Source organism: Chaetura pelagica, unplaced genomic scaffold (genome assembly GCF_000747805.2).
Source record: "Chaetura pelagica isolate M959 unplaced genomic scaffold, ChaPel_1.0 scaffold314, whole genome shotgun sequence".
Lineage (NCBI taxonomy): Eukaryota > Metazoa > Chordata > Aves > Apodiformes > Apodidae > Chaetura > Chaetura pelagica.
The window spans coordinates 406,751-427,233 of NW_009953218.1; the positions used below are offsets into that span (position 1 = coordinate 406,751).

General features: G+C 38.3%; 1 protein-coding gene across 1 annotated transcript in view; it reads left to right on the forward strand.

The window, feature by feature from the left end:
* The window catches only part of PTPRR (protein tyrosine phosphatase, receptor type, R), a 160,835-nt gene that overhangs the window by 14,723 nt on the left and 125,629 nt on the right, over positions 1 to 20,483 (forward strand). Inside the window, exon 3 of the mRNA XM_009997757.1 lies at positions 11,552 to 11,856. Coding sequence (XP_009996059.1) covers positions 11,552 to 11,856 — 305 coding nt within the window. The remainder of the gene's footprint in view (positions 1 to 11,551; positions 11,857 to 20,483) is intronic.

The window sequence follows — 20,483 nt, forward strand, 5'->3', positions numbered from 1 at the left end:
GGGGGGCGTTGCTACTTGTGTGCTGCTCGTGGCAGCAGGGTTTTTAGAGAGGGGAATTGCAGCTGCGACAGCAGGCGCCTCGGCGGTAGCAGCGATGATCAATTCACTCTGCTCTGCTGGCAGAACGTGTGCCCCGTTCAGAAACGCGGCGAGAGCCCCGCTACGAACGTCAAGTTCCCCTGCCAGTTTCGTTCTGGTAGCCTGAGCTTGTATTTCTGGCGTAAATTTCATGCTTCCCTTAAGTCATGCAAAACCTCCTGTTTTTCAGAGTATCTCTCTCTCCCGTGCAGATTTAAGCATATTTACTTTTATGAAGGAAATTAAATCTGGGGTGACTGTATAACTGAATGAAGTTCTCAGTTAATAAAGTTGAAGAGTTTCTTTGTTTTATCATTTACGGCAAGGATAGATACTTCTGAAGCAGAAAATGGCTGTTGCACCCTGCTTTTAACTTCACTGAAGTTTAATTAAGGACAACAATTAAAACACCCCTTAGGCTGTGCTTCTTTCTCTCCCGGGGATGTTGTTTCTAGGTGAGGTGTTCAAGATGCAACTAATTTGCATTGTTTTATTGCAGAATCATTGCAAATCATACTTGAACTTAATGTCTCTTTTGATGTGGGAGCAAGGCATGAACATGGATTCCCCCCTCTGTCAGCTGCATTATGAAAATAGTTGTTTGTATGGATTTATCAGGAAGTGAGCACTAGACTCTTTTGTTTGCTGTTGTCAGGAGAAGTGGTTTGCCTCAGTTATTGGTATTTTATTGCCCTGGAATATTAGGCTACACTTCATAACTCTCAGGAACCACTTTCTTGTATATCTATAGCTAGGAAGCTCATGCTGTTATGCCTTATATTCTTGTGTGCAAGAGATTATTGACTGAAAGATAGGGAACATTTTGTGATCCATTTTAATAAAAGCCTTAAGCTGCTTTTAGATTGTTCTTTTACAACATGTATTAAAATGATCATCTGTAGAAAATTAGTGTACAGCCCCTATTTGACATAACATCCTTTCTAATCTTAATGTATCCTCTCTTAATAGTGGACTTTGCATTCGTTTTGATGTGCTTCATTTTTCTATTCTACTAATGGAAAATGAGTTTATATCCTGCCAGTAAGCCATTTACTTTACTTTCCTTACTAAGTTTTACTTGTTTCATCAAGTTAGTGGGAATGCTTGCAAACAAAGCCTGGCCTTTATTATGAAAATATCTCTAATCATGAGAAAAAGAGAGGAAAATAGATGTTTAAATGGTGTTATTTTCTTCCCCAGGCACTTTTGGAAAATAGTTGTTTCAGAGAAGGCAACAGAGAGGTTGGGCAGGAGCTGAATTCGACCTTTGCATATTGGGCATGGCTGCCATTGAGCACAAGAGCTGTGCCTGCTCTGAGGCAGGGCTGCACACAGCTTACTCTTGTTGGAAGTCGTTGAAGATGTCACAACAATGAAATAACATTTCAAGCTTAAACTGCTAAGATTTCTCTGTTTCATCAGATGCAAGTAGAAAATGTGGTCTTTCATGGTTCACTGTTATGGACATCTTTTATGTATAGCCTAAACTTATGAATTATTGATGGCGATTTAAAATCTTTGGTTCATATGAAATCACAAGCTGCATTCCATTTGCCACTAGTGCTAGGTCACAAATCATATCCAGAATGTCATTTTTTTTGTAATGTGTTGGAAACCACTTGGCTTCTTTCTTTTTTTTTTTTTTTCTGAGGCTGAATAAACATGAGGCATGCTTCTAGGGAATGCTAAAGGCACTGGAAGCAGACATTAACAAAATCTCCCTTGATATCAGTTGGTGATAATAGATTTTAGAGAAAACATAAGTCCACAATTACTTGAGAAAAAAAAACCCCACAAACACAGGCAAAAAAAAAAAAGAACTCATTTCTGTAATGTGTTTAAATAGTACTTTGTAATGGAAAGGTAATGCATGTTTATTGCAAATCTAGTTTGCTATGGAAAGATATTTCTACTATGGTTGTGTTACAGCAGCCCTATATGTATTCATGCAAAAAAAAGAAAAATATTACTGTGAAAGATATTATCAGGAATTGTCATGTGCTTAAAAAGGTACCATTTTACTAAGCTGATTTAGATACCAATTCAAATAAAGTAGGACAGCTGTATAAACAGAAAATTAAATCCAGTTCTGCTGTTGGTGTTCCCATATTTTGATTACTGAAATCGAAGACTTGTGTGTGCATCTCTGGAAACAGAATTAGGCCCTTCTGCTGAGTGCAGCACGTGAAGTAACCAACCTATATAGAGCTTGCTGTTGGGTGAAGACCTGGATCTGTAGCGACTGATTGCAGGTCACCATGAACCTTCATCTTATGTTATGCGTTGCATGAGAGACTGCAAGGCAGCACAGGTTACACACTTTTTTTTTAGTAGGTGTGGTCTAATTGGTTCTTGCAATGAAAAACTAATGTCTTCCAAGATGACTAGGAAGCACTGTTTCCTTGTGAAAGAATGGCAGGTGGTAGCAAAAACACAGTGATGCATTAGATGAACTTGTAATTAGAGCCGTTTGTGTCATCCAGCTTACTCAGCTCAATAACTGTCTCACCTCAGTCTCTGTTTTAACAAATTTTGTTAACACAATTAAAATACCTGATGAGTTAAATATCCAGTCACAGGTAATAAGCTAGGAAAATCAACCAGATTAGAAAAAATCTTAGTTAACTATCACCGCATCAACGCACTACCTGCCTTATGTTAAAAGTGTCTCTTTAACTGAGCATTTTTGCAGAATTTGCTTTTGAGATGAACAAACCCCGGTCCTGGAAAAGCAAAGAGTTAACAGTTGAAGATTTGGTCAGGTCGTCTAAGTCATCGTTTCTTGTGAAAAGTCCTTAGACTAGCTTGCTAGGTGTTTCTATCACTTCATTTTATTTTTCTCTTAATTGGTGAAGAGATGCATTGACAACCTTAAGTCACTATGGGCCAATACTTTCCTATTAGCCTTTTCAGAGGTGAAGCATGTAGATCTTTGTCTCGACCTTTTTATGGATCACTTCCCAAAACCCATCAGATGAATCGGGTAAAATTAAAGGTAGTGGCATTTTATCTTCTTGGTGCAGTGCTGTAGTAATGTGAGGATCGTTTATGCCAAAATTTAAATGTCTTTGACCACAAACTAACACGTCTTTGGCTAGGACTCACTAGGTGCAGAAACATTCATTGTAAGTATGCTAGACTGGTCCTCAGTTAATTGTTACCAAGGTCAACAGGTGATTTTCCTAAGTTATGCTGTGCAGAAACTAGTACTTCAGCTTTGCTGGTCAGCCATGCACTGTGGTATTCTCATGGAAATTACTTGAGTGAACAGCTCTTTCTACTGAAGTGTTGGGGAGCCTGTTTTCTTAAAAACACATGAGCTCCGTCACAAAAATAATAAAATCTGGGGATTGTACTTCTAGGGCTGAGGTGAGATCTGCACAAAATACATTTGCAATCAAATCCATTTCAGTAACCTCATACTAATGAGTGAATAATGCTAGCTCCTAAATACATTTAGAGTGAATGTGAAGGAGTTATTGATTTTAAAAATGCACTGGAATTCTGATTCATTACACTAACATAATCTAAATGAAGCTGGTACTTTTTGCTGGTACTAGGAATTGCTTCTCTAGAAGACATATTGCTGGCCATGAGTGGGTGTTTTTACTAGAATAGACATTTGTGCCTTTTATTAGTAGACTCATGGATAATCTGAGGGTAGACATCTGTCTCTTTAAAGGTTCTGTTGGGGAGAAATAGTTTTTATAATTCAGTATCTGACCTCATATTTTTGAGCAAGTATTTAGTTGGAAAAGAGACTCTTGTCTTGGTTTTACATGTGGAAATTCTTGATATTAATAATTTTGAAAGACATCATCTTCTACGAGATGTTTATATTCAGTACATCCATTAGGAAATTATTGAGGTTTATGATCTTGGAATCCCTACCTAATTTTCATTTGTTGTATTACAAGAAGACTGAAACATCTTAGACAGCAAAGGCTGGTTCCAGCTTTTCTGGAGAGCCAAGCAGGAGACTTGTTGAAAAAACATGAGTTTGGCATTTGGGGGAGCCTGTCTCTCTAGGAGGCTAATGAGATAACAGTGGGTGGCCGTGTCTGGTGGTGGTCCCCCTCCACAGGGGTGTCATGAGATGTAATGTGGGAGTACTAGGAGGAGCAGTAGGAATCTTACTCCATAAGGCACAGTCATTACCCGGTAGGATTTTCAGCATGGCTTCAGAGTAAGTACTTAGAGGAGTTTGATAAGATATGTTCAGAAATTCTCAGTGTGATATCCTAGAGCATTATTACTGCAAAATAACCAGCCAAAACTTTAAGATTGAACTTGGCTTCCCTTCATACCAGGCACAGATATCTGTGGAGATACTATATGTTTACATCCATGTTATGCAGAGCAGAATTTAGCCACAACTTTCATTTGGAAAATGACAGTGATCACAAAATTAGTAAATTGATGCAGCACTTTCTCACACCTTCTGGAAAAAGATCTGATGTGAGACTCTACTGTACATTAGTGCCAGGGCAGAAGTATGGCAGAATACTTAAGTGCCTTTGGGACCAATGGCTCATCTCTAATTCACATGAGTAGACCTAGTGGAATCACTGCTCTGTGGTATCCAGTTTCATTATTGACACATCAGGCAACAGGCCCATAAAATGAGATGTGAAGTGTCTTTTTTGAAAAAATACCACTTGTGCTCGAGTCAAATTCACTGTAGCTGTGATATTTTTGGCCAGAGCATTTTAATTTTTTTTCACTACTGAAAACAACAAATTCAGCAAAAATGAATTTACAGTTGTTTCTATTTTCAGCAAATTACTTATTAGAAAAGGAAGAAAATTCCATGCAACCATCTCTCTCTCTCTTGCCCCCTCCCCTCTCTCTTGGGGATATTCTCACTCACACACACAGATGAAACCAATTTGTATGTCCACCTGCACACATACACACACACATTTTGTACAAATTGATTTTATCAGATTTTTTTATTTTGATAAAAAGTTCTGAACATGTTGTTTAAAGGCAAATAAAAATATTTTTCCAAGTTTTTACGAGTGTTCTGTTCTGTGCTCACTTAGCTCTGGTGTCACAGCCTCTCTACAAGTCCCTCTGCTGCAAGGACTGTTATATGAGGGAAAGTATTTTTCCAGGTAAATTTTTTTGCCCATTCCAAAACTTTCAATGTTGTTTCATGCATATGCTACAAAACCAGCAAGTGGATCAATATTTTTTCTTTTTCAAATTTGCCTGGTTTGCCTTACCTTTTAAAAGTATCTTCTGTTGCCCAGCTAATAGTGAAGTAATATTTTTGCCATTACTTAACTGCATTTTATTGGTAGTAATTCTTCATCCATCTTGCTAAAGTTAAGTAGTAATTTGTGTTTCGCTAAAACTACATAGCCTATCCTAGTGAAATTTAGATTTGATTGATGTACTTCTTTGCTGACAATAAGACATGCTCTTTAGACAGTAGAGCTGCAAGGCATATTGCCTCCAGACAGCTTCTGTTTTCATTTGTGCTTTCAGCATAATTTAAAACATTTTTATTTCCCACCAGATATGTTGATTCTTCTTGATATGTTTTGGGATTTTTTTCTGGTAAAATAGATAAAATAGGGATAAAGTAGACTTTAATATCTTTTAAAGTCACAGCCAAAAGATGGTCCCATTGCCTGAACCAGAAGTGACAACCTCACAGCCCAGAGAAGATGCAGGTATTCTAAACATATAGAAGTGTTTATCCAATATCTAGGAGTTACCAGTAGTTTGCATTTCCCTCTGTATCTAACAGATACAGAGAGTTAGATCCATGACCATGAATGGCTAGCATGTTATTAAGCATTTTAGCACAGATGTTAAGAGAGATTATTGTTTTCCCCTTCATTTTGGCCAGTATCTACTTGGCCCTTATACAGACCAAAGAGAATTGCAAACTCTGCTCTGCAGGGTATAAGACCATAACCATCTCAATGGATTAAAAAAGAAGCAGGCAGTGAATCTCCTAGCTGTAGAAACATTGGCATTACTGGAAAGGATTGAGCAGTGGTCTGCATATGTATGTTGGTCGGCATCTCACAGTGTCTCTTGGTGGCTGTTCAAGAAGAGATGAAACTTCATGCAAGAGATGATAAAGATCAAGCCTGTCCAAAGTCTGAGGCTAGTTTATAGGTTGTGAAGAAAGGTTGTATGGGACAAAGAACATATTTCAGAGTGGTAAGCTAAACAGAAAGATAAAAAGCATGTGGAGCTTAGGGGTCAAAATTTAATTACCAAAGTTTATTAAATCTTTTTACTGAAAATGAGAAATGATTTAGCAACAGCTTTAAATACTGTGACTTAAATTGCGTTTGATTTAAACTTATCTTTGAAACTGGTCAAGTTCCAGCATGTTTTTCCCTTATGAAATTACTTTACATTTTCTGCCTTTTTTTCTCCAATTTCCATATCGTTAGCATGAAAATCTAAAGCTGTGTAATATACCAAGATATCTGTAGCTATAGAGACTTCAGTGTTATTGTAGTGCTAGTTATAGTATTAAGCATGAGTTTTAAAACATGCACTGTTGATATTCAGTTGTGCATTCTACTTACTAATCAGGGGTAGCACATCAATGGATTTGGGGTGACCGGACTACTTAAAAATAGTAAATATACAGCATACCTCTCGTTACAGAAAACAGAAAATTTGAGGAGCATACCTTTTTATGAATCTAATCTGTTCAGATTAAAGCAAATAATGAGACTTGAGGCAATGACCTCAAATTATTTTTCCAGACAGACATCAAAACTTTAGACGCTGTTATCTAGGCCCTATCAGGTTTACAAAAGAATGTACTGGGACTCTCCTTTTCCAGTTAAATAACGCTCTGGTTTCTGGCTCTAGAGGATGTGAGGTAAAAATCTGTAAAGCTATGATGTTTTTATGTTTTTAAAAGGGGAAGCTGTGCTGCAGTGTTACTGGCTAATCAATGGATCTTGGTTATCTTGAAGTTTTTTATCCATATAGTTTAGAGAAAGAGGAGGTATTTGGGATTTCAGGGTCTAACAATTTCCTGGCAGGTTGCTTTAAAATAAAATGTGAACTGTCTTGAGACTATCCAGGGCACCAACAGAGTCTAGAGAAATCCTGGGATTTCTCTGTTAAGCAGAGGCCAACTAGGACGGTCAAATTTACCCACAACATCTTTCATCTCAGATTTACTATTTATTATAATATTTCATTTCTGCAAATGTAACACACATTCGTGGAATAAGACAGGCTCTGCATTGTGTGGTATTGAACATTTTTGTGGCTTACTCATCTATTACTACACGAAAATTTTGTGCTTTCTGTATATTGGGACCATCTGAGTACTTCACATGGACTTCTGCATGGACCCATTATCCATACTTTTTCTGTACTCCTCTGTGGCCCCCGAGGAAACCATGAGAAGCTATGAAGAACTGAAGCATCACAGTATCATAGTGTCTTTTAAGTTTCAGGTATCCCAACATACATGGAAATTCATAAAATGGGGCTTAGCACAAGGCTTAAAAATTAGGATTCCTAGAAATATCTCTTCCATAAGCTTAGTAAACTTGATCCTAAAGACAATGTTTATATCCCGCTCACGCTACCCTGTTTAAACTCTATTTCAGAATGCAGAGCTATTAATGACTAACTTGTTATATTGACTCACTGCTGATATCATCCTATAAATGAAATTATTTTATTCCTTCTCCTAAAATTGCCTCCACTCCAGTGTATGCACAAAGAATTACCCACACAAACCAGCCTAACGAAAACATAGCAAATTTGTGGAAGTGAAGGTGGGAAATGAAAGCATCTGCAGAAGCTTCCCACATTTTACATGGTTCTGGTATGACTGCCAACACTTACCTGCTGAGCATCTGTGGGGCCACAGAGGAGTATTTGCTTTTTCTGTATAAGTGCAGAACTTGGTACAGGAATCCCAGTCTTCTTTTGCTTAAGGGTTGGAGACCAGCAACATTTAAAGGTGATGTGTAGCAGAAGTGTGAGTGTCTCATAGGTGTATACTGTTTGTGTTCAGAGCTGAAGCTTGAGGATGAAGAAGGAATGTTTTCCCCCTTCATTGGATTGAGAGGAAGTTTTAGGTTTCCCTGCAGTATCAAGGGTGGCCCATTTGTTAGAGTGCCTTGAGGCATCCATAGCAGTCTGGAAGCCAAAGTCTGATCTTGGTTAGGGCCTTATCCAGAGTCTACCAAGATCAATGAAGTTTTTCACATGGAGCACTGTAATTGTCTGTAACCTGCTTAAGCTACTGGTACTATGTGGACTTCTCAGAAAACCAAGTTCAACCTAATAATTTTCTTGGAACATATTTGAACTTTGTCACTGTCAGCTGGTAAAAATAGATTTGCATGAGTACAGAGAGTATGTAGTGTAATTAGACCTGCTAATTTCTCCTTTCTGCAAGATGGGCCATTACCAAAGTGTATTTGGTTGTCCATCTCTAAAATCTTCTGTGATGGATCATGTGTTGAATCTGCTGTTGGGACCTGTTTAGCTTGGAGAGGAGAAGACTGGGAGGAGATCTTATCAATGTATATAAATATCTAAAGAGTGGGTCTAAGGAAGATGGAGCCAGACTCTTTTCGGTAGTGCCTGGTGAAATACCAAGGGGAAATAGGCACAAACTGGAACACAGGAGGTTCCATCTGAACATGAGGAAAAACTTCTTTACTATGAGGGTGACAAAGCACTGGAATAGGTTGCCCAGGGAGATCGTGGAGTCTCCTCTGTAGATATTCAAAACCTGCCTGGATGCAGCCCTGAGTAATGTGCTCTAGGCAATCCTACTTTCAGGGGAGGGTTGGACTAGATGCTCTCCAGAGGTCCCTTCGAACTCCAACAATTCTGTGAATCTGTGACCTGTGTTACCAAGGTGATTTTTAGCATTCTAATGGAAGTGAGCCTGCTGGGCTTTAGTGAGAAATGGTGATACTGCAGTTTAAAAGTACTGAGATTCATAATCAGGCGAGCTTTTCAGAAGGTTCCTTTAACTATTGTTTTATCAATATTTTATCAAAAACAAGACAAGCGTTCAGGTTTTTCTGTGTTGCTCTGGATTCAGTTAGAATTATCTCTGAAGTTATACTTGGGCTTTACCTTAATATTATGCAGTGAAGAATTTGGTCTAATGTTTAATTATATTATTTTTTTTCTGCTTCTTTCAGTAAAAATAAATTAAATAAAAGGGAAATTTGGAATATTAAAGTGGGTAGGAAATGCAATATAAAAAATTCTGGGAGAAGTACAGTGGTTTCGATTCCCTCAGAAACAATGGAGTAGGAATGAAGGAAGCAAAGAGGAACCACAGACACCAAATGTGTCTGTAGTTTCATTCCTGTATGTTATTCATGATCAGTTTTGGCATACTGGTTGTCTGTGAAGGAGACATGAAAGTAAATTCAGTAAAGAGGTGACTATGAGAAGCAGGTGACTATTAGAAGTGCTGACGTTTCCTTGTTTTTATTTTACCATTCACGCAACTCTAAATTGTTAGGTAAGACCAACCCTCAGGATTTAATCAATGAAGCCAGCCACCACAAAGCTTAATGGGATCCCAGCAAGCTTAACAAGCTTGGGAATTCAGCTACCTCTAAGATTTTACTCTGCAGTTTCTCTTTTTTTTTTTTTTTTTTTTTTTTTTTTTTTCATTCTTCTCTCCCTTAAAAACTCACAAAAACAGTTTTTTTTTTTTTTTTTTTTTTTTTTTTTTTTCTCTCAGTCATCTTCTCAGTCAAAACCTGACAACAGCTGTACACGTGACCTCAGTGGTCATCTAGAAAATTGTCAGTATTTTGTTTTTTTTTTTTACCATTTCAAAAGAACAGCCTTAGGTTTAACGTCATCCTTTATACCAGGAGGATCTCTAAGGGTACTGCAAAATGCAGGATTCTGTGTTCTGTTTTCTTCCTGTTGATTTTCTGCTTATGATGTTAGGAATTGCTTCACCACCTACTGACATAGACCCTTTTGGTACGTAATGCATTCCCCAATGATGCATAGTAATACTATAGCACAGATAAGGTATTGTCCTTGATTTTCCTAACCAAAATTTCATGAGGAAATTAGGTCAACAGAATGTAATTACCTACTCCAGAATCTCCTAAGGGCACTGGGTAGAGCTGTGCAAATGACTGATTTTTTTGATTTGCTTACAGAAGCAAAAGAACAAGAGGCAAAAATTAGTTTGAATAGAACAAAATTATTTTTTGTTCAACCTGAATTAAAACATGTTGTTGGTTCCGAGCTGCTCTTCACAGTTCATTATGAGAGTTAAAATAACATTGATAATTTTAATTCTTTCTTTAAACTAAAAACCAGTGCACAAATTCAACATTCCCATTAGCTCCAACAGTTTCTGAAGAGGAAATTCTGGGCTGAACAGAGTGAGTTCTCTGGATTCACTTCTCTTTGAACATAAAGTCCCTTTTGTAGCATAGCAGGTTTCTTTGAGTGTTCTACCAAGAGGTGATTCATGTGGCTTAATTTACTTTGTTATCTATAAAGGAGCTGATCATTACCTGTTTTTCTGCTCAGAGGTACAGTCTGTCTTCAGGAATGAGAGGTGAACTGGGCTGTTGTAGCTGTTCTGTTTTTCACAAAAGACCTGTATATTAAGTAGCTTTCATCCATTAAAAAAACCCCACAACAAATCAAACAAAACCAAATCAAAACAAAGAAAAGCCCCAGCCCTGCCCTTTAGTTGTGGTTCATTTTATATAGGCATCATTAAGAAGTATTTTTACTATCAAGAGAATACTTATTTTTTTCTAATACACAGTTTGTTAAATGTATGTAATATGAAACCGTTCTTGCACTCAACACCAAGATATGCAAGATATGGCTGAATTCACATACCAGCATCTCCTCTGCAGAGAGCCAGGTACTTCACTGACTGCCCAGGCAATGCTTGACTGCAGATTGAGTCATAACAGGAGGTGGCACAAGGTTAAAAAAGCCTCCCGATCTAAGCAGTAATTGGCAGCTGAACCGGAAGCACAAAATTGTGATTATAGACTTAGACATCTGAGCTTTACCTTTCTTCTCTTTCTTAGGTGTTTATGTCTGAGTTTTGGATCTGGTTCTCATATATAGAACCATAGAATTATAGAATGACTTGAGTTGGAAGAGACCTCTAAAGGTGATGTCAATACAAAAGTTGGACTTTGCTCAACATATGCTCTGCTTTTGCACAACATTTTTAAAATGTAACCCCCTCTGGAAGTATAAAAAGCATTTTTTAAAGCCCAGTAAAAGTGAGTTTAACAATGTGATACACTTCACGTACTTGGTAGGCTCTCTGTATTGTTATCAAGCTATTGTTACAGAATTTGTATTGTGGGATTTTAAGGGTATTCTTGTATTCTGCAAATAATCTTTCAAAATGTTGCAGAACCCAAAGGGCTCATCAAGCTCCCAGAGCTGTCTCTGAAACATCCAAAAGAAACATTCTAAAATTATTCTCCTCTTTCTTCAGGCTGCTTTTCTGGAGACAATGACCACTTTTTGGCAATTCATCAGCGAAGGAGTGGGAAACCTGTGTTTATTTATCACCATGTGCAGAGTATGGAGAAAAGTCTGGATACAGACAGTTACAAGAATTCCAAACAAAATTTTCATTCTTCTTTTTACACCAAAAGAAGCAAGCTGCACCCTGCAATAATTGTTAAATCAACCTTCCCCAGACCTGCCTACGACCCTTCCCTCAATCTGTTGGCTATGACTGGTCCAGATTTGGAAGTGGAAAATCTTCCTGTTCCTTCAGCGAATGTTATTGTTGTGGTAAGTGCCTTTTTTTCCTGACTTCTGGAGTTGTTTTGTCAATGAATATACCTGTGGATAAATATAGACATAGATTATAATGTAAGATATCCAAAGTTCATAATCCACTGCCTAGCTGAGCATTTAAATTTAAGTAATGACCACATGTCTTGAAGCTCATAGCCTCACCATGATCAACAAGCAATCTTATGAACCAGTGCAGAACACGACCTTCTCTCCCTCTCTGTAGGCAAAAAACTTACCCTTGCCTCAAATGTCTTTAATCCTGTTGTCTTGATAGGTATTTGCACTGCTTTTTGCTGGATGTATTTTAAAGTTGTTCTGCATAGGGCACAAGAAAATGTATTTTAGGAAACAATTCAATAGAGGCATGGAGATTTTAAAGGGTTAGTTCACTTCTGTTTCTCCAGTGAATCCACCATTATGCTTATGTAGCTGTTTGAAAACAAGCCTGTTTCTTGCAAAGAACTATGTTGGTGTGATACGTATGGGCTCCTTCTGGGAGATGATCTGGGATGCTCCTCGTTCATCTAATCATGTGTTGTGATCTTTCCCATTCTCAAAGGTGTGATGTTAGTGCTTCCTCCTGCAGTGGGGAGGGCATGTATGCCAATGCCACCCTGCTGCATCCTCACCCTTTGCACCAGCGGGTGCCTCATCCTGTTGCATAGGGAGCCCCGCTTCATTCTGGAGAAGAACTTTGGGCTCATCCTCTTCTTCCTGGAGGGAAGAACAACCATTCATAATGGCTCACCCATTCATTAGCATGAACTAATAAAGATTCAACGGAAAGGATGTGACTAATTACAATCAGCATCTATTTGCCTAATTCTGTAAATTACTCTGTACAGAAGATGCTAGATTAAACAAGAATGGCCTTTGCAAACAAGGAAAGAAGGCAGAGCATACAACACTGGGACATGTCAACACAAAAAAATGTTTCAGAATCATGTATGAGTTCCTCAAACTTTTGGTACCTCTAGAGATCTGCCCTCATGAGTGCACCAGATGCAATAAAGGCTAGTGACACAGTGATCAGAAAAAAAAGAAAAAGCTAGTAATTTTTATTATTTTAACATTACATTTTTAACAGTTAAAAAATACTTTAGAGAACTAGGCTCAACAAGATGTGCTCTGGCCTTGTTGCATCCCACATGAACAAGACCTAGTTTGAGATTAGATGGCTAGTACAGTCAGTGGAATAGATTCAATTGCATGTAGTATCCAAATCAGAGGAAATTAAGGTTTAAGTAGAGCTTTGTACACTTTTGGAGACCCACAGTCTTCAACTTTCAATGGAAGAACCCTTAAAAATATTCTGGGGCTACCAGGACTTTAGCTGACTGGCTCTGTGCCTGCATTAAAAGCTAAATGAGGCAGATTTTCAATTGGCAGTCACAGAAAAAAAAAAAATAAATCTATTAAATTCTATATTAAGTTCTCATTAAGCGACCTCGGTCTGAAGCTTTTCTACTGCATTTCTAAGATGGAGCTGCTACTCTGAAGCCTTCTGTTCTGGCTGAGAACCATATGTGCTTTAAGGGGGTGCATAACAGCATGAGCTAATCATGACATGAAAGCTGTTTGTCGTTTGGGATCTTAAGCTATCTCTGATGTATTGAAGGACAGTGTTATTGGTTTGTTTTTAATGTCATCCTTTCAGAAAAAGCCTTTGGGGAAGCATATGTTTTAAAGCCAAAGTCTGAGAGTCAGACAGCTCACTGGATTAATCCCACAATGAAAAATTTTGAAGTTGTCTCCCTCCAAAGGGCAGCTGTCCCACAGCAGGGTAGTTGCCATAATCCAAGCACAGCCCTGCTCCTTCCAGGTCTCTGCACTTTAATGTTTTGTTTCTCCTTCTTCAATTTCACATTAAATAGACAGCAATGTTAATGACATTGCCAAGGGAGTCTGTTTTGTTTTGAATGCATGTATCTCTCTCTCTCTCTCTTTGTTTCCAACTAGCACTTACTGCTTGTTGCTGCTTTTCGGATTTTATCATATAAAGCAAGTGGCAACATTTGTTGTTTTGCCCTGACTGACCCTTTTTGTTCCAGCCTTTAGCAATGTTGTTGGTTGCTCAACTTGAAAGGGCAATCGCTAGTGTTAATGCTTCCTATAATCCAGTTACATGACCAGTGCACATTGTGATTTAGTATGAAAGCCAGCAACGGGGGTTATTTTTTAAAATAAATCAACACTGTTGCAGCTCTGCAAAAAGGAGGAAACTGAATTCAATCTAATTTGTGAATTCAGTTGCATTTTCATCCTGGTAGAGATGGAAGGGTAGGCTGAATGGATGCCTGATGTGGAATTATTACAGGGTTACATTTTGTGCTAAAAACTAGACCATCTGACAAGCAAAACGTTGCCAATGCACAGCAGAGTGCTGTGAAGCCAAGAATTCTGCAGGTATTGTGTCAAAAAGTGATGTTTTCTGACTCTCAATAAAGAATGCATGTTAAGAAGTAATTTTACTGAACCTGGGGAAATTGTAGTGTCTGTTTGCACGAAGGAGGAAGAGAGATTTATTTTTTCAGAGTGAGTTTTATATAAAGCTGAAGGCTTTCCATCATGTCATACAATATTAAGTTCCTGTCTTGTGTGTGTGTGTTCAGTGCACATTGTTTGTGGAGGGAAGTGAGGACAATCCAGAGCTCTTAGAAGCATTTTGACTATTCTATAAATGCCTCAGTGCTCACCCATATGTTCCCTTTAGCTGTCTCTCTAAATCATAGAATAATAGAATCATAGAACTATTCATGTTGGAAAAGATCCTTGGGATCACTGAGTCCAACCATCAACCCTACTCTACAAAGTTCTCCCCCAAACCATATCCACCATCACCACATCCAAACCACACTGAAACACATCCAGGGATGGTGACTCAACCACCTCCCTGGGCAGCCTATTCCAGTGTCTAACCACTCTTTCAGTGAAAAAAAATAATTCCTAATGTCCAGTCTAAACCTCCCCTGCTGCAGCTTGAAGCCATTCCCTCTTGTTCTGTCGCTAATTACCTGTGAGAAGAGACCAGCACCAACTTCTCTACAATGACCTTTCAGGTAGTTGTAGAGACTGATGAGGTCTCCCCTCAGCCTCCTCTTTGAGACCAACTCATCTGAAAATTGCTTGGTTAACATTTGGGATTACCGAATTTTTTTGTAACACTTGAGAGTTTTCTCTTTTTATGGGTTTATTTTGGATCTCAAAAGCTATACATAAAACATGTTAGAGAGTCAGCATCAAAATGATCAATGTTTTTTTATGTTTATTCCAAGCGTTTCCAATACTGAAAGTGGGCACCATTAATGTCAAGGCAGTACATGGAAAGTAGAAAAAGTCTATGGATAACTTATGATTAAAAATGTTGCTGTCTAACATGCTTGTTAAAAGTCCCAAAGATACATATATACATATATATATATATATTTAGTTAGGGCTGAATTTGAGGGACAAGCAGAAGGACTTGTAGTAATGATTGCAGCTCAGAATAGGTCTCAAGTGGCACCTCATGGAGGTGCTAAAGCATCATCCTCTGTAACCTGATGTAGCTTGGTCTGTCCAGTCTCTCTCAGGCACAAAAATGTGTAGGGCGAAGATTGGACCAAGATCCACAGATGTTGTTTTTTCACTTGGATCCTGTGAATTGTTTTAGAAATGTAGAGGTAATAAACTTGCTCAATATGTCAAGTTTTTCCCTTTCACACCTTGCTGCTCCTATACACTTCCTTATATAAATATATGTCTGGTCACAGCACTATATGTGAGCCTAAACAACTTTTCAGTTTTGTTTGTTTTACGTGAGTGTTACTGAGCTGACTTGATTTAATTAGAGGTTCTGTCAGCTAATATCAATAAGATATGAGATTCACAGCCGCGCAGAGCTTCTGTTTACCTTTTCCATGGCATTTTGTGCAAGGCTCTATGCCTCAGAGCTATAATTCTGCCTATAAGCTCTACATCTGTTTTGTCACCACTGTTTGAACCATCTGCCTTCAAGCACATTGTAGGGCACAAGCAAGAGCTTCAGGTGCTAGTGCTTTGAGAGGGGACTTGATGGGAGAGTAAAGCACACAAATGCATGTAAGTAGATACCCACTTGTGAACTAAGTATTCAAGCTTCAGTATAGGCGGTGGAAATATATCCTGTTGTTAGTCTATTAAGGTATGAAGCACTTTTCTATAGCAATTTCTGAATTATTAAAGAGTTAAGATAGGTCAGGGGCCATATCCAATAGTTAAACCAGATGTGGTCATCCTGTTGTGATGATGTAGTTACTGACATGAGCCATTTTCATGTCAGTTTTCTCACTGCCGAAGAACAGTATCAGATGCATTTAACCTACTAGTAGAGCATAGAATCATAGAGCATAGCCTTGATGTCTACCTCAGGATGAGCTGAATATCTCCCTAAGCCTGAATAGCTGTAGTGACTAGATTTCTATTGATGAGTGGATGCTTAAGCACCAGCTGCACACTTGCTACTTATATATTTATATATGTATGTATTCATACATACACACAGACGTACATTTAGTCCTGTCTTAATCTGGAGCTGATCCCAGCTTAAGTAACACATTTTATATTGAAATAATGTTGAAATCCTTTCCAAATCTGGGCACAGTTCAAGTAAGTGAGCTGCTTCTGGATGGCTTTGGGTAGCTGAAAAACATGAGTATGTGAAACCATAGCAGAATTTTTTTTTACACTTTTGTCAAATTCAACTCAAAAGTACTGCTGTATCCTCTTGTCTAACTATGCTCATATTACTTAGGTAGAGAGGAGGCATGTCTTGCTTTCTTACTGGCATGGTCTTACAGGTATAAAATTATTCCTCCATCAGTTCTTCATTTCCTGATGCATCAGGTTTAATTACTAGTGTCAAAGCCCAGAACTCATCTACCTTTTTTGTTCTTTAATTTTATGTCATTATTCCCACCACTTTCTTTTCTGCTGGAAATGTCTATTATTGTAATTCTTTGTGTCTTCTATGAAGTCATGGCTTCCACATGAAATATCCTCTCTAAGTTTCTTTAGTAACACACAGGATGTCCTACCTTCTCTTCCTTAATGTATCCATTCATTACTTACTTTTGATCCAAGGCTTGCTTCTTCCTTTTAAAGATCAGCCAAAGGGAACCAGACCACGAAATCTGTTTTCTTCTGAACATTGAAACTGCCTCTACTGACTTTGTTGGAGTGCAGTAGGAAGAACTGTATGAGGAGAGCTTGACCCAAAGCTAGGGTCACCCAATCTTTCCAGTCACATTCAATCCAAAAAAAGTGATTTTGCTATATACATTTTTGTGGAGATATTTAATACAGTTTTTTCTTCATAAAAAAATGGACAATGTCTGTGGAATTTGCTTTTTACTTTACTTTAAATGGAAAATGCATGTTTCTTCCCACTGGTATTTTTGTAATATAAGATGCCCTTTATTCAAGTCATAGAGTTTTTCTGAATGAGAGGAGAAGGATTTGGAGAGCTCTCAGAGTCACAGCACCAAGCTGTGTGTGATCTTTCTGTGTATCAGAAGGTATATGGGCTTCTGGGAATCCCAACAAGATAAGATGCTTTGATAACATTTTTTCACTAATAACCTGCTTCGCTTTCCCCAGCTGTTCACAACACTGACTGACTGTTTTTTCCATAGTCTCTTACTACTCTATTCCCTGATGTTGAGTACCTTGCCTTGATATAAAGTCTTTTCCTTTTTGCAGTTCTCTTTGTTAGGAATTCTTTTGTCTTTCAAATACTGTGGCAGCCCCTGCTGGTACAGCATCCATCCAGCTAGCTGGCCCAGTAAGGACAAGCTTAACAATCCATAAAGTTGTATTTAAATGTTTCTGTCTTAGTCTGATAAAAATGCAGAGAAGTCAGTGAGAAAGTTTGGTTGGTGGGAGTGATCCATTAATAGAAAAATGTAGGACTGTTTTCAGGAGACCACAGGCCCAAAGCGATTGTTCATTTGAGAGGGAGAGGAGACGAATGGAGAAGTCTGGGGATGTTCTTATAATACAACAGGCATCGTTTCTGAAGCAAATGGTTTGTTGTTGCTCTTGCACAATCCACTTTCCGTCACATGTTTCATGTTACATTATACTACAATTAGTTTGGAAGTTATTTAAAATGGTAATTTTGTCTTCCTATTACACCCCGTAAGGTAATGTCTGAATTTTCACTGGCATAGACATAGGTGCAGATATATGTAGGTCAATCTATAGCTAGATGCAGTTGCAGTGCATTGTAACAATTGAAGTCACTAAGGAGCTGCTTTTCACCTGGGGTTTCAGCCTCGAGTCTCTCATGCATTAACTCCAAAGGCCATTTACCTTCCAGTGTGCAGAAAGACTGCACACAATTGCATGTAACTTGGTGCTGTGACTCAGAGGGTTCTCTGTATCCTACTCCTCTTGTTCAGTAAAAGTACCTGAAGCTCACTCCCTCTGTATTCCTTGTGAAGAGGTGGTCAAAATAAATTTGAAAGTATATTAAGCTATAAAATCTGGTGAGAATAAGGCAAAAAATATGTAATGAGCTAGGAGAAGTAGTCCATAAAGTGGCAGGTCAGCCAGTGCTAGGGAAAACAGCCAAGCTAACTGTCTATGAAATGTAACAAAAAGTCAGATGTCACTTTTTGACACTAAACATCTCTTATTGCCAGCTTAAGAGAGGGATTGGCTCTGGGTCAAGGAGAGGAGGCATTAAAAAAAAAAATAAATCCTGTCTCTGCAGTGACTTCTCAAAGGAGCCTTCTGCAGAGTAAGATCTTGAAATCCAGTAAAGTATCAGATGTGTCCCTCTCCATTTCCAGGTCATGTGTTTATCTGATGCTTGGAACAACAGAGGACGGGTGCTATGCTAATAGACAGCGAGGTTTTAAGACCTTATTGTAATTACAGTGCTGAATTGCTCACAAGTTCTATTAGTCACACATTACAACACTGGGCCATGTCAGTCAGTACTCTTTCTTATTGTGGTAATAGCTGTTGTGTCCCTTTACACTTCACCTCATGACCCCAAACACCAGGTCTTCCAAGTGTTTGGCTTCTAGACTCAAAGCCAGCCTCTAATAAGAGATTGATGCTCAGCATTATCTTAGTCCTTTCTTAAGTAATTATACTAGGCATAACATATCTGCAGCAAGCCTTGCAAATGGACCTGGTAGCCTGCAGCTCTGTCATTCTAGATTTTGTTTGCACAAAGAAATCTAGAGAATCTGCAGTAGTTGGCCCCATTTGCTTTCAGCTTCCTTCTGTGCACTTCAGCAGGGATAATTGCATGCTGAACCATTATCATGGTATTGTGTTTGCTGTCAATCTTTGTGGAAAACAGGAAAGATTGAATTAGGTTGTAACATGCACTAAAACCTCCTTAGGGCTTTTTTTTTTTTTTTGGCATCTGACTTGCAAAATGTTAAAAGAATGTTAGTGGGATATTCTGCAACCCAGTGCTTTAACTGATGAGTTTGGGATTATTTTCTGTACGATTCAGTGGGATGTTAAACTTGCACAAAAGCTAGTCATATCTTTCACCAGTTCCCCAGATCCTCTTGGTCAGAAAGCTTTCCTTTTCCTGCAATCTTTAATGAAGGGAAGATATTTTTTGGAGTCAGTTTTCTTCATAAACTGCACAGTTTAAATGTAAACTGGATTTCAGGAACAGGCATGTTATGTTTTTAAACTAAAGGCTAAAGTTTAATTGGCAGTTAGCATTGTGCACTTTATCTGTAAGAAGGTGTCATCTGTTCCATACTTCTTTCAGCTGTATGTTCCTATAACTGACCAGTCTCAGCTATAAAGTAGATACTTGTGTGTAGCAGCAAGGAATCTGCCTGTGTTTTTCCATTCTCCAAATTGCTGGGTTTTGTTCTGCAGGAAAATCTTTATTAATTGGTAATTTTGTTATTATTTTTCTTGGAAAAACAGAGATTTTTTTCATGAAACTCGTTTGAATTCAGCCACAGCTGCAGACAAATAAAAAACCATCACTTTTGTTTAAACATTTTAAAGATCTCTGAGGTGCAGGGTAACTCAAATGTGAGAGAAAAGTTTTATACTCAAATGTGGGAGACCTCTCTCAAAGCCTAGCTCCAAAGGAGGAGAGGAGAAAACTGATCCTGAGTCTTTCTCATTTCACATGATCTAGTTGCTGAGCTAAGGGCTACAGAGTAGGGCTTATACTCACAGATGAAATTATTTGTTTGACCGAAAATGCATGGTTTCAGCCAACTGAAAATTAGAAGTGTTGATCTTGGGCTGATCCAGTAGAAATTTCTTGTCTGTGTTTTTTTGGTCTCTGAAATAGGGAAAAAACCCACAAACCCTCTGCCTTCTTAGTAATTATATGTCCCCATTTATTCCTTTGATTGAAATAGGTTTCCATGCCATTTCTGTGCCATTTCTGTGCCATACTGTATGAATTCTAGGAGAAAAGACCCAGAGATTCAGGCAACCGGAAATTTTCCATCCCTGCACTTAATTTTGCTTCTCTATGACAATACCCAAACCGCACTTTGGGTGTTTCCACATTCTGCATTGGAGGTAGCCCTGCACTCCTTACCAGCTGGAGCTGCAGTGGCTCCATTACCCTGACTGGTACAGATGGGCTTGTATTTCAGCAG